Source organism: Myxine glutinosa, chromosome 10 (genome assembly GCF_964187855.1).
Source record: "Myxine glutinosa chromosome 10, kmMyxGlut1.1, whole genome shotgun sequence".
NCBI classification, from domain to species: domain Eukaryota; kingdom Metazoa; phylum Chordata; class Myxini; order Myxiniformes; family Myxinidae; genus Myxine; species Myxine glutinosa.
In genome coordinates, this window is record NC_136270.1 from 83,751,909 (window position 1) to 83,765,656 (window position 13,748).

General features: G+C 44.6%; 2 protein-coding genes and 1 long non-coding RNA gene across 7 annotated transcripts in view; 1 reads left to right on the forward strand and 2 right to left on the reverse strand.

The window, feature by feature from the left end:
• Nucleotides 1-571, reverse strand: part of LOC137415119 (extended synaptotagmin-2) — a 117,998-nt gene extending 117,427 nt beyond the window's left edge. For both annotated transcript variants that reach the window (XM_068100693.2, XM_068100692.2), the window contains exon 1: nt 172-571. The gene's annotated coding sequence lies outside the window, so the exon portion shown is untranslated. The remainder of the gene's footprint in view (nt 1-171) is intronic.
• A 2,381-nt stretch (nt 572-2,952) lies between these two features.
• Nucleotides 2,953-13,748, forward strand: part of LOC144894064 (uncharacterized) — a 40,259-nt gene continuing 29,463 nt past the window's right edge. The window contains exons 1-2 of one of the 2 annotated variants that reach the window (XR_013624761.1): nt 2,953-3,284; nt 12,274-12,359. This is a non-coding gene — a long non-coding RNA (uncharacterized LOC144894064). The remainder of the gene's footprint in view (nt 3,285-12,273; nt 12,360-13,748) is intronic. The other variant, XR_013624762.1, reaches the window with a different exon arrangement.
• Nucleotides 11,740-13,748, reverse strand: part of LOC137415118 (caskin-1) — a 256,481-nt gene continuing 254,472 nt past the window's right edge. For all 3 annotated transcript variants that reach the window (XM_068100691.2, XM_078785833.1, XM_078785834.1), the window contains one exon: nt 11,740-13,503. In XM_068100691.2, the coding sequence (XP_067956792.2) occupies nt 13,392-13,503 (112 nt within the window). In that variant the 3' untranslated portion in view covers nt 11,740-13,391. The remainder of the gene's footprint in view (nt 13,504-13,748) is intronic.

The window sequence follows — 13,748 nt, forward strand, 5'->3', positions numbered from 1 at the left end:
AAGTGATTCTTCACCATTGAGTGATATGGCCAACCAGGTGGAGGTATGCTCGCTACTGAGTGCCGTTCTAGTTTTAACTGTGCTATACTATGGCCCCACCCGACCCCTACCCCCGAAGACCCTTAATAAAAGTCATAACACGCGACGTCGCTCTCGAGGGGAAGGACATACCGTGCGAATCAGTGGAGAGACAGAGCGAGCCAACTGTGTACAAGGAAGAACCGTCTCTTCAATCACAACCTCCCCATTCCATATCTCCGTCAAGCATGTCCGGTTCCAAGATCACGATCCATCCCTTTCACAGACTCTTCCCGTCCTCCCGTGTACGTCGGTCTTGCAAAATGAACTAGACCGGACTATACCAGATCACTGTACATGTACCGGATCGCTCACTTACATTAATAAATACGAACACCAGAAACCTCGACAGCTCACAGGGAGGAGATCTTAGCTAACAAACTCATTCGTGAACGACTGAGGCGAATCGTTCATGAGGAATCCAATCAACCCTCCATTGCCCTGCCTCGCGCACTCCCACGGCCACTCCTACGCCACGTCCACGCCCACGGCCACGCCCACTCTCTCGGCCACGCCCACTCCCAAATAATCGCTGTTCTTCTTCTCCACCGACCGGGGAGACGTTCTTCTTTTCCACCCACAAACATGTCGACCTCCGTCTGTTTACTGAGTCGGAATTTTTTCTTCTTCATTTCTCCTCTTCCTCTGTGTTTCCCTCTGACCATCAACATCGCGCTTCCTCCCGCTTCATCCCTTTCCTTTGGTTTGACAGTATGACTATGACGTCAGATGTCGCGCACGCGCCTTTGATCTGTTCCGCTCGTGTTCAATTCCCAGTCTGACTATAAACTGTCGGATTCGTACTTCGTAAGTTGGTTTGTGTCACAAATAGCGCTGTTCCTCAATATTGGACGCTATAAGCCGGGTGTCTCCGTAATTTGCTATAGTATAAAGTATGTATAATGTTACTAGTTAGGTAGTGGACATAATGAGAAGATCCCAATTACCAAGGCAAATTTGAGAATAAGAGTAGGTGAGTTATCTCCAGCGCACAGTGAACAAATAACAATTTCCTACTCGCTATGTAGCGCCATTTTATTCCATCCAGGAATAAAATCCAGGCAGGTCTCACTCGGACGTGGCAACAGCGACCTCAATCGGCCGTACACGGTATTACACCCTCCCGCCTACGTCACATTGTCGCCCAAATACGCGGGTCATACACCACGTCTGGAAGAAACACGTGGACATTGAGCGACAGACACCACCGGCGATGGCGGGGCGGCTCCACACTAGATGGAAACAGGTGACGGCTCCATACTAGACACCAAAACAGGTGGAACGCGAACAGGGGCGTGGGAATGTTATCAAAAAGTGAGGGGCGCTGGGGGGAAGATGGAGGAGGAGAGGTAGGGGGGAGGTAGGGGGGAGGAAGGGGGGGAGGTAGAGGGGCAGAGTCCCACTTTGTAAAAATTTTTAAAATAATAATCATGGTTTCAACTAATTTAAAGAGAAGAAAAAATAACGATCAGGCTGAACGTGATGTCGATGCATTGTGTATCTTTATTTTTTAAAGTTGTGGATTTCAGCAAATTTTTTGGAAAATTCAAAAATTCGTTGAAGAAAAAACGAAAAACAACAACTTTATTTTACGTTGTTTTCCCATTTTATGACTTTGTTTGGCTTCAGTCAAATTATCCAAAATACTTAATCATTGAATCATTTGGTTGGCAAGAGTTATTACCTGCACCACCAAAGGTGGATGGAGGTTATGTTTTCACTCCTGTCTGTCTGTCTGTTTGTGAACAAAATATCTCAAAAGGTTATGGTCGGATTCGGACGAAATTTGGCAGAGAGGTAGCGTATGTGACGAGGACGAAATGGTTAGATTTTGGTGAAGATCTGAATATCGATTCGGATATGAGAATTATTTAATTTTCCAAGTGATTCTTCACCATTGGGAGATAGGGCCAAAAACGATACATAGCAAGATATCTCAAAAAGTTATGGATGGATTTGGACGAAACTTGGTGGACAGATTGGGCGTCTGACAAGGAAGAATCGATTCAAATTTGGTGAAAATTCGGATCCGGCTAGTATAATTTTTTAAGTGATTCTTCACCATTGGGAGATATGGCCAAAAACGACATATAGCAGGATATCTCAAAAAGTTGTGGACGGACGATTTTGATTCAATGTGATTCTGTATTGTGATTTTCTGGTCTACCCTGAGATACAAACGTAAACTGTTCACCTTGCGGAGGTGTGCTCTCCACTGAGTGCCGTTCTAGTTTTAGACCATAGGATGATGTGCATTATCGTTCCATTTCGAAGTCCCTTGCTTGGTATTACACGATGAGCGCATGTAAATCCGCTAAATATTATTCCTGAACATATTATGAATGTTGCTTTGCGTTTATAACGAGCGTTTCCGAGAAAATGAAATAAAATCACCGATAAATTATTGTAAAAATTTCATTGACCAACATCCAGCTCGTCCATTTAAATCGCGCCGTCGATCGGTTCGTTGGCCGTTCATGCCGTCCGTGAACCAATCAGCGTTCGTTTCCTGGATATTGAGCAGCCTCGGTCACGCGCACAAAAATCTTGTTGACAGCTAAAATGCAGGGGCGGGTCCAGGGGGGGTGCAGGGGGTGCGCCCCCCCCCTTCGATCCAGGCTGAGGGTGCAGGCGGTGCGAATCTGCTGAACTGTTGGACCAGGGAAGAACACAAGGAACTGCAGAAACTTCCAAGAACGCACGAAATGCCGTTTCTGACAATCAACTTTAAAAAAAGTTTCCTGGAGGAGGACCCCCAGACCCCCCTTTTATCCCCCCCTCCCAGCGCTATCATTTCATGCACCCCCCCCCCCCCGTCTTGAAATTCCTGGATCCGCCCCTGACATGGCACCCGCCATGGCGTCCCACGTCGTTCCGAAGTGGTGTTGTGTGCATGCGATTTCTGAACCGAAAGGGGATCTAATTGCATTTTAAGCAAAAAAGCTGGAAGAAGTTTCTGGAATGTGGATCACGCTGGCAAAGTATCGCGTGTTCAGAAGGTGAAACTATCCTGAAAGCATCCCAGTTACTGAGCATCAATTTCAACGCCGACATTGCCCATGGCGATGTGTTGCCGTTGGAAACACCAATTGAGGTTGCTGTGGAAAATAGGGCCGGCTATCTTCGTGAATGTTACCAACTTATTTGCAACATCAGCAAGCTAGCAGCAGCGGAAATGAAGAAACGAAAAATTGACGACGTTGACGGTAAGCTTAATTGTTGGTGTATTGATAGAGATAGACATAGTGTCATGGCGTTCAAAATGATAAATAAGCTTCAAGTTCACATCATTCCGACCTGGCATGACTTGTCACTTGAGTTGAGCATGTTGACGATTGTTTGTTTACAAATTACAACCTTGAAGTGAAGAGAGTCCGAGTTCGGCCACACACACAGTGTCTCTCTGACTAAAATTTGTCTCTTATGTTATGAACTACCGATGTCTGAATGGCTGTTGATATGACCATCGTGTATAATGTAATTTTCTGAATTATAAATAAAAATTAAAGATTAGCCAGGCCCAGGCCTAGTGTTTTGCTTTGCCTTTGGGTACATTTTCTTTCTGTGCGGATACAAATGCATAGAAATCTACTGCTCTTCGTGGTGTGTCATTTATTTGCATGTAGGCCTAGATCTAGATCTATTTGTAATTTCTGGCCTGTGCCTAAGACTAAGTAGAGCTAGAAGGACCATGCTGTCCGTTGAAATTTAAGCATTAAATTTTTTCTATAGGCGCTATGACGGCCTATGTGGGCTACATTCTTTAAAATGCAGATACATACCAATGCATACTGCTTTTCGTGGTATTGCATTTGCATGTATTTGCAATTTCTGGCCTGCGCCGAGAGGGGGCCACGCTGCCTGTTGCTTTGCTTGTATTGCTGCTGACCAGACTATTGAGCAGACTTGCAATCGAGACACTAAGATGAAAGGGGGTATGATTGGACATACCACCAACGCAGCCTATTGCCACAGGTGGATCTTGTCTCAGCACCTAAGAGCAGCCGTTCAGGTGGAATGTGAGATAATGGCAGGAAAGGGGCAACAGAAAACTAAACGCAAGGACCTTGATGCCTCCAGAATAAAGAAGAACAATGCAAATGTGACACCGTGGGGTGTATGATTAACCCATTTGAAGAGACAGGACCTCAACTCCTCCATATCACTTCAGGTGTAATTGCACCTGCTGACGTAAAGGCAGATCTCAAGAACGCTGGCTTTATTGGTCAGTCTGCCGCTGAGGATTTTATGGTAAACAGGCTTCAAAAGGGTGTTGTTGATATACGTTCACCCTTGAAACAACAGAAGCTAAAAACCTTCTCCAACATGACAAAAGAGAGCAAATCAACTACAAAAAGTGGCAAGGAAATAGTATTGAATCAGGATCGTAAGTTGTTTGCACGGCTGTTAATCATCTCAAGATACCGTGATTTGGATTTTGCAGGAAATGCTTACCCACTGCCTGAACACACTTCCTCTACCTTCAGCCAATGACAATGGAGGACTCAAGAAAACAAACAAAGCTAGTCTGATGAAACATATTGAGTCTGCTACAGAGCCATGCCCTATTGTGGAATCATTGCCAAAAGGAAGCGTATGGATAGTGGATGGCATGGCACTAATTCAAGAGCTAAATGCAAAGATGGTTTCTTGTATGACCTTTGGTGACTTGGCAGAGCACATCATGCATAAAGTTATCAGTATGGCTACCAACTTGTGTGCTGCAAGCGTTCACCATTTAACTGACAACTACCCAGCAAAAAGCATAAAAAATGCAGAGAGAGGGAGGAGAGCAGCCGATGGAGTACAACGAGTGAAGATATATGCCTCTGATCAGCAAGTCCCACGTCAGTGGAAAAACTTCCTGTCATGTGGTTCCAACAAGGAAGCTCTAGTTGAATTTCTGTTTGTGCAGTGGTCAAAATGTGAACCCGAAAAGTTAAAAGGGGTTAAACTCTACTATGCACATGGCCAGCTCTGTCACTCCTTTTGCGGTAAGAATGGGAATCTGTGTGTAGAGGCCATACCAGAACTTGCATCAAATCATGAAGAGGCTGACACTCGACAACTGCTGCACAGTGTCTACGCAGCACGCGACATTCAGGCATCGTCAACTTCGGAACCAACAGATGAGCTGCAACCAAATGTCATTATCAAGAGCCCTGACTCTGATGTTTTCACCGTTGCTGTCGGCCATGCAAGCAAAGTAGATGGGAACTTGTTCTTCCTCACAGGAAAGGGAGATTTGCATCGCACAATTGATATACAGGCTGTGCGTCGACATCTTGGTAGTTCAGTATCACAGGCGTTGATAGGCCTTCATGTATTTACAGGGTGTGACTCTGTTAGTGCTTTCTATGGCAGAGGAAAACAGAAAGCTTACAAACTGATGCTGTCTGATGACAAATACCAGGATGCTTTCAAAGAACTAGGGTCATCTTTTACTATCGCAGATACACTTGTGAACACATTGGAAGAGTTCGTTTTGCAGGTTGTATGGCCAGGATGTGGAGCGTGTTAACCTAGCAAGGTATAATATGTTTCGTATGGACAGCAAATTTGAGACATCAATGCCACCGAATCAGGACTCTCTCAGGCAACACATCTTGCGTGCCAATTACCAAGCAGCCATTCACAAGAGAGCTCTTGAACAGTTTCCAGAGATACCAGATCCCTCTCAACATGGCTGGAAAATGGAAGGTGATGATTTGGTTATCCATCGGGGAGATTTACCTCCTGCTCCTGTCAACTTACCTGCAGCAACGCAGTGTGCGTGTAAAAGAGGCAAGTGTGAAACCAACAGCTGTGGCTGTGTAGGAAAAGGTTTGTCATGTACAGACCTGTGTAAATGTGTGGGTTGTACCAACAAGCAGCAAAGAGAGACAGAAGACTTTGAAACAGAAGATGTTGATGACGACATAGGAGGTGATTCTCATGAAGAATGAACATGTCAACAGAGGCACCATGATGATAAAGATGCGGAGATACTTCTTCAACGCAGCCTCTGTTTGTATTTGATGCCATTTGTTGTATGTGTACTTACCTGAACATTTTAACTTTTAAACTCATGTGAGTAGGTCTGTCAACTGTGCTGTTTTGGTAAGATAAAAATTCTATTCCTGAAAGTGAAGGATGTTGTCCATGTAAATATTTGTGAATCATCAAGCAAAGTGAATCACTTGTTGAACAAATTTCACTGACAACATTGTAAATTTACATCAAGTTCATGCTGTTTTACCTTAACTGTACCTTTTGAGTCCTGCATCATCTCAGTTTGATAGATGTCATTGCAAAATAACATTTTGAGACTCACTGTGCTTGCATAAGCTGTTTAAAAGTTTTAAATACAATTTTGGATGGAAAAATAGTCAAATTTCGAAGAAAAACATCGAGTGACCGTCATAATTAAAACGTGCAGATTTACGGCTTAGCAGCATTCATATTTGGATTCAGCACCATTAAATCTACTTAATCTCTAAATTTCATGTAATTCCAAGATGGGGGTCACAGTTTTCAAAAAATAGGGTATATTCACCTTTTCATCCCATGGTCTATTTACTAATGTCAATATGTCAATCTTGTCTGTGCGATATTTCATGACATGGCAGATCAGAGCGTTGTTCAGCCTTTGATGGCTCATGGTTGACCTCGGGTGGTTCTTAACTCTTCCCAGGACTGAATGACTTTGCTCGGATGTCTTTGCAGTGACTGGCATGGTGTAGAACAGTTTGGGAATTTTGTGGACTTCTGTAAAGAGCTTCTTACTGACTGGGCCTGTAGACATGGCCTGGCAAATGGTCTCCATGCTTGTTACACGGACAACGCTGGTGTCCAATATTACAGGATCCAGTAACATTTGTACCTGGAGTGTACACGTTCTACATTGAAGCCATTTTTGTTCTGGTCTTCAATGGATTTGGGTATTCTGCAATAGTCCCAATTGTTAGCTTCAAGAAGAAGGTTTTTCCGATTCTGGAGGAGTCGCATGCCTTTTGGCTCAAATCTTCTGTCAAGCTCTTGATCCAGAATGACAAGGACTTCATAGAATTTCTGTGGGAAGTTCTCTTCTACAGAGGAGAAGTTGTGTGCCTTGGTCAATGCTCCTTGGTGGAGTTGTCCTCCTACGTAGTGCTGGACTTTCTGTTAAGCCCTGCGATTCCTCTACGACGTGATTGTAGAACTTGTTAAACTCCTCCTCGTTTCGTCGTCGTTGTTGTTGGTGGAAAGTGGGTAACAAAGAGACGGCCTTCATTGCACTCTGGATGGATGTATCCTTACCCTTTATATGTATTCCCCTGTGCCTGCGAAGAGAAAAGCAGGGTTAGGCGATCGGTTGCGTATGTACGTGTGGCGTACATACGTGCGTGTCTGCATTTCTAAAATTCATTTTCTCGGCAAACGATTGACATGAAATTTTACCTTAGGAGCGCCTGCACCTGTATATAATTTTTAATGGTAATTATGACGTCATGTGTCACGTGGTATGGACGCTATCTTGGAAAAATGTTACACCTCCATATTTCTGAAACCACTTTTTTCAAACATGGAAAATAAGTGTTGTTAACGATGACAACATTGGTGCCTTAATTATGACGTCATAATTCGACAGGGACAATGCTTAGTCTGATCAGTTTGAAATTTATTGAGCTTGATCTACTCAGCAATTATATTCGAGAATATAAATTTATGATGTCATCACTCACATGGTATGGCAGCCATATTGGATCAAATAAAAAACCGTTCAAAAACAGAAGAGTTGGCTCGCACCAAGTTGACTGCGCAGGGTAAGTATTCTCTGAATACCATCTAGTTGATACCCGTTATGCCTGAGAAAAGACGCGATATGCCAGCTTCAAGCCGAAGAATGTACTGAACCTCTCCATTAATGCAGCTTGGCCACTTGCACTTCTGGCATATTCGTCATTTGAACTCTTACTGACGTTATCCAAGGTATTCAGCAACACTTCATAGTTAGACAAAATGTCGCTCCAAGATCCTGTTCTCACAGTCCATCGAGTCGGGCAAAGTGGTCTCAACTGATGGGGGTTCTCTTTACCAACGCAATTCTGCATTTGTGCAAAGATGGTCTATCTCTTTGAGGAAAACTTTATCAATTTGATTATTTCAGATGAGATGGGGCGCATTTTGAAACGGCTTGCTTTTGTGGGGAAACTTCCTGACAACTCAGAATCGTATGATCTGCTTCATATTGATTCCCTGACAATCGGCACCCTTTTCTTGCCATTGTTGTCAACAATCGACCATTACAAATGGAGGCCGACACTGGTGCAGCTGTGTCGCTCATCAGCCGTGCTGTATTCACAAACCTGTGGAGTAATGCTAAGCATCCTGACCTGAAACCTACCACCTATGGGCTCTCCACCTACATAGGTGAGAAGATTGTTCCCTGCGGAACCTGTGACATCACGGAAGCCTACGATAATCACGACTTCCACCTACCCCTGATCGTCATTCCCGGAATGAGAGCCAATGCAAGTTTATGATACCATCTGTCACTTACTTGAATCATACAATTAATGCCCAAGATTTACACCCGACAGATGAGAAAGTCCGAGCTATCAAGGATGCTCCTGCTCCACGAGACGTGACCGAATTGAAGTTATACCTCGGTTTGGTTCAGTTCTATGTTTGTTACATCCCGAAGGTGAACAATGACTTGGGCCCTCTTTACAATGTTTTCTCTTGAAGAAAGGAGTCTCCTGGAGCTGGGGGTCCACTGAACAATCGGCATTCCAGCCCTCCAAGGATATGCTTCAATCATCCAACGTTCTCATTCATTTTGATCCAGAGCAGGATATCATGCTGACATGAGACGCTCGGCGGTATTGAGTGGGTAATGTGCTATCTCACGAGATGCCCAACGGAACAGAAAGATCAGTTTCATTTCCTTCAAGAACCCTGTCCCCGGCAGAGAGGAATTATTCCCAACTTGAAAAGGAAGGACTGGGAATCGTTTTTGGTGGCAGGAAATTTCGTTTGAATTTTTTGAAACAAACAGCAAAAAACTTTCACGGTATAATGATGTGTTCCGGCATCACCACTGAGTCCTGTCCAAGATCCCTGTGTACACGAGACGTTAAACCTGAAGATGTTAAAGCTGACAACGTTAAACCTGATGACGTTAAACCTGATGACGTTAAACCTGATGATGTTAAACCTGAAGACGTTAAACATAAAGACGTTAAACCTGAAGACATTACACCTGAAGATGCGATGTCTGTGTGGAGTGTGTTAACCCCATGTTTCTCATCGCAAAGCCCTGTGGTGGATCCCGACTTGACACTGTGTCCCTGGATGTTAGCTGTTACAGCAAGTCGCAACCATCATTGATGCTGTTTATGGTGTCCACCCTCCATACCATTGTGGGTTGGTCCTGTATCATTGCGTCTGACTTGTCTCATGTTTCTTCTCGGGTGCCGGGCTCCAAGGCTGCATTGGAGGAGCTGATGTGTCGCATTCTTGGAGATGTTCTTGAGGCTGGCTCTGTTGCCGGAGTCCCAGATGGCTTGTCCTGTGGCGCAGATTCGCCTGAGGAGCTATTGAGAGTTTGGCCGGCTGTGTGTTTTTGTGTTTGCTTCCTACTCTAGATCGATATAGCCTTCGACTCTCAGCCACAAAGGCTATTGTATACACAGTATCCACCACTATCCTGAAATGGTGCGGTCTTGGGGCTATTTGAGTGCTACTCCTCGTCAAGTAACCACTCTGGGTTCCTACCATCCACCTGCCATTGTGAGGGTCCTTCCGTCCTTTGTTGGTGCCTGCAGGGTCCTTGCATGTGTTTTTGCGGAATGCAGCAGCCTTATTATTCCCCTTGCATGATACTGTGCCGGCTGGCCCTCGCTGGTCCGTGTGTCATGGAGTGACAAATTAACCACTGCGCTCGCTGAAGCTCAGGCAGCCCTTCAGTCACATCACACAGTAGCCTTGCCTAAAGTGGCAGACCAGTTGCAGATCGTTCCTAATGGATCTACCACGCACACCGGCATTGGCGGTTATTGTACGTGGTACACAACAGAAGACCTCTGCTCGCTGGTTCCTCCAGCACTGGAGTGGAGAAGCACCAGGCGTCCTGGCTGTTGTCCCCTGTGCTTCCTGATCCGTCGTGGTCTGCCTCCTCAGGTCGTGTCGATTTGTATCCGACCTCTGCCTGCCCTGTCAGCCCTGAGTCGCCCATGCACCCTGTGGACGTTTCAACCAAAGGCCCGGCCTGTGGTCATGCTCTTGAGGCCTCTGGTGGCCTTTCTCAGGACTCTTCTGCATCCTTTCTGCACACCGTCACCATTCCCCGGGCCTTAACGTTCTGTCCAATCGCGTAGGCAGCCTGCTTATCTGGCGGATTATGTCGAGTACCCACAATACAGTCCTGCACTTCACGCACTGTGTTGGGCTGTGCCATTTACATCTGTTGGCTGATCCTATTGTGGGCTTAACACAACGTTTTGTTACCACTAATGGGCCTGTTGGTCCATTGGACCAGGTTTTGGTTGGTCCTTGTGGCATGCATGCCTGCTGTGCTGCTTGAATATTGCTGCTGCTTTTGTTGTTGTTGATATTGTCAGTGTTGATTGATATATGTTTGGTAGCAATGGTATCATTATCCAGGTATGCTATCACGTGCCTTTCTCTCAGGAGTGGCTTCCGTCTGGCCACTCTCCCATAAAGCCAAGATTTGTGAAGTGCTGCAGAGATTGTTGTCCTTCCGGCAGGTTCTCCCATCTCAGCCAAGGTATTCTGTAGTTCTGAAAGATTGGTCATGGGTTCTTGGTCACCTCCCTGACCTAGGTCCTTCTTGCCCAAGATTTACACCTGGCAGATGAGAAAGTCCGAGCTATCAAGGATGCTCCTGCTCCACGAGACGTGACCGAATTGAAGTCGTACCTCGGTTTGGTTCAGTTCTATGTTTGTTACATCCCGAAAGTGCCATAGTCGTTACATCCCGAAGGTGCCGAACAACCTGAGCCATAGTCGGCTCAGGTTGGTCAGACAGACAGCTCTAGGAAGTTTTATGTGTAGATCAGTGACAAAAAAAATCTCAATTTAGTCCATTAAATTCAGGCTGTAACACAACAAAATGTGAAAAAAGCCAAGGGGTGTGAATACTTTCTGAAGGCACTGTAACAGCTTTCAGATAAATATGGTGTGATGAGAAATACAAGTGATTTTTAGTGTGTTTGCTGACGTTATACAATTATAATAGATCTTGTACAAGTTACTCATTGCTGTTCTTCTCATCCTGGACGCCATTCTAATCTCCTATTCATAACTTCCATCAGTCGTGATCAAAGCTCCTAAAAAGTTGAAGCTCTCTGCTGTTTCTAAAGTTTTTCCATATCCCTCAAGTTTCCTTTTCTTCACCTATTATCATTATTTTGTCTTGCTTGTACAGTATTGATGTTTAGGTCTGATGCTTTGCTTTCCTCTCTGCGCTGCTACCCCAGTCAATTTCCTTGTACCTCGTAATCAAAGGTCCCTTGCTACTGTCTAACCACTGGTATGGTCCATGAATGGTGAACCACCAATGGAATATTATATGGGAGAAAAAGTTGGAGGTAGAAGTTGAATCCTCTTGATGGAAAATATATTTGCACAAGTATGTGGAAACTTTTGGTTTTGCAAGCGAACAAAATGAAACACAGATCATGATGGGGAAAGTTTATTTCAAAGTTGTGTCCCCGATTTGGGGTTGGAGGGAAAAGGTTTGGGACAGTGGAAACTTTAAGCTGCCAAATTAAGGGCAAATTGCTCCTTCATGTGAGGTATTTTCCAGGGTAAAAGTGTTTGGTGGCTCAACCCATGGAAGGGCCTTTGTGGAAGGTTTTCACTTTCGATTTTCTTTGTATTTTGATTATTATTTTTTCCTACGATAATGGTGCGCTAGTTCACTCGGGTTATAATGGCAACTATAACAGTGAAAGCTATCCTGTGATTATGGGCAGATTGCCAACTTGGAGGCCGAGTAAAACGTCTCACATTTTTAAAATTAGGTTTGTTGAAAATATAGGAGCTTCTCTTTCCATGGAGGGTTTGGATCGAATGAGAGTGTTGGAATGTTGGTTTGTGTGAAAAGGAGCTGCCAAATTGAGGCAACGAGGCTGGACGAGTTCGGCAAAATGTTTTTCTCATGACGGCTGCTGTGCAAGCCACTCGATCTGATTGTTGGTGTCTCCGCAGGAGCAAGTGAAGCTACGTGGCCTGCGTTAGGAATGCCATTGACCAATTTCCATCTTTACATCCACTGCATAGGCCCACAGCTTTCCGTGAGTGAATATAATTTAGCCATGAAGGCCACCATTTAGACATTCTTGGATTTTTGTTGCATTTCCATTTTTAAAACTGCTTTGGAAGGATAAGGGTCATGCAAATTGATCCACATTGATAGTGTTGAATTGTCCATCGTGGGACAGATGCATAGGCATCATATCCCCCTGTGCTTTACAATGAATGACCCTAAAATAGTCATTCTGTGCAACCTGTTTGCAGCCAGAAGACTGCATTTAGAACTCGTTTTGAACCCTCGTACTGTTTCTTGTGCACCGTCTCGCGAATTGTTAGGTTTTCAAATGGCAACATAAACAAACCGATTGAAAGTGAGAAAGGTCTTCGGATGAAGTAGCCACCTACAATGTCTAAAACCTTTATGGTTACTGTTAAACCGTCGTCCTTCCCCCAATGCAGACACGACACTAAATTCAGTTCCAGCGGAATAAACCCTACACATTGCGTGTACAAAAGGTCACCACAAAAAGCAACAGGAAGGGACTGACCATCGTGGTGGCAGAACCAGCAGGGGCTTATATCCCATAGTGGGACAAATGCTGCATGAATGCAAGACTTGTACTTGTTACCATCGAGCGCAAGACCTCTATTTAATACTGCTTAGATCCCAGAACAAATCTGCAATTATAGCAATCTTGAATACCTTTTCAGCAGTTCCATCAATAATAGGTATCTCCCTTATATATCTCCAACTAGATCTCACTTATATCTCAAATGAAAGTGCAGGTAAAAGACAAAAAATGGGTAATTACAGTGGCAGACGAGATAAAGGAAGAAGTTTTTTTGTACTTAACTCTCTCCAGTCCATACTTGTGCTCTTATAACCTCAGTCAAGTCTGTCGAGAACAAGCGATTCATGGAGATGGGTTTAAAGGAAAGGGTGGAGGAATGGAGTTGACAACTGAACCAATCTCTTAAGCTATGGAGTCCAATCTCTTTGACCACTACTGACATCAAACGTCCCCAGGCTCCAGATGGGATGCTAGTTTGTGGATGGAAGATGGTCTCTTCGTCTACTCGAGCATCGCTTCCAGCTGATCGGTGAGGTCGTCAAACATGCTTCCGATGTCATCCAAAATGCTGCTGCTGCTCTCGACAGGTTTTTCTATTTCCGTCTTCAGGGTCCTTGCAGCACAAACACCCGCAAACAATAATTATTGTCGTTACTATTTCCTATAATGAATTGCTCAAAATGCTGCACATTTCAAACAGGGTTGATTAATGGGGAGATGGGGATGGAGGAAGGCGCAGCAGGAATTTTGGAATGGACTTGGAGTGGGGAAGGCATCACAGAAGGGAAGGGATATGAAGATTAAGAAGGAGTCGATTTTGGAGGGAGAGAGGCAGGGAGTGTCACAGATGAGGAGTAC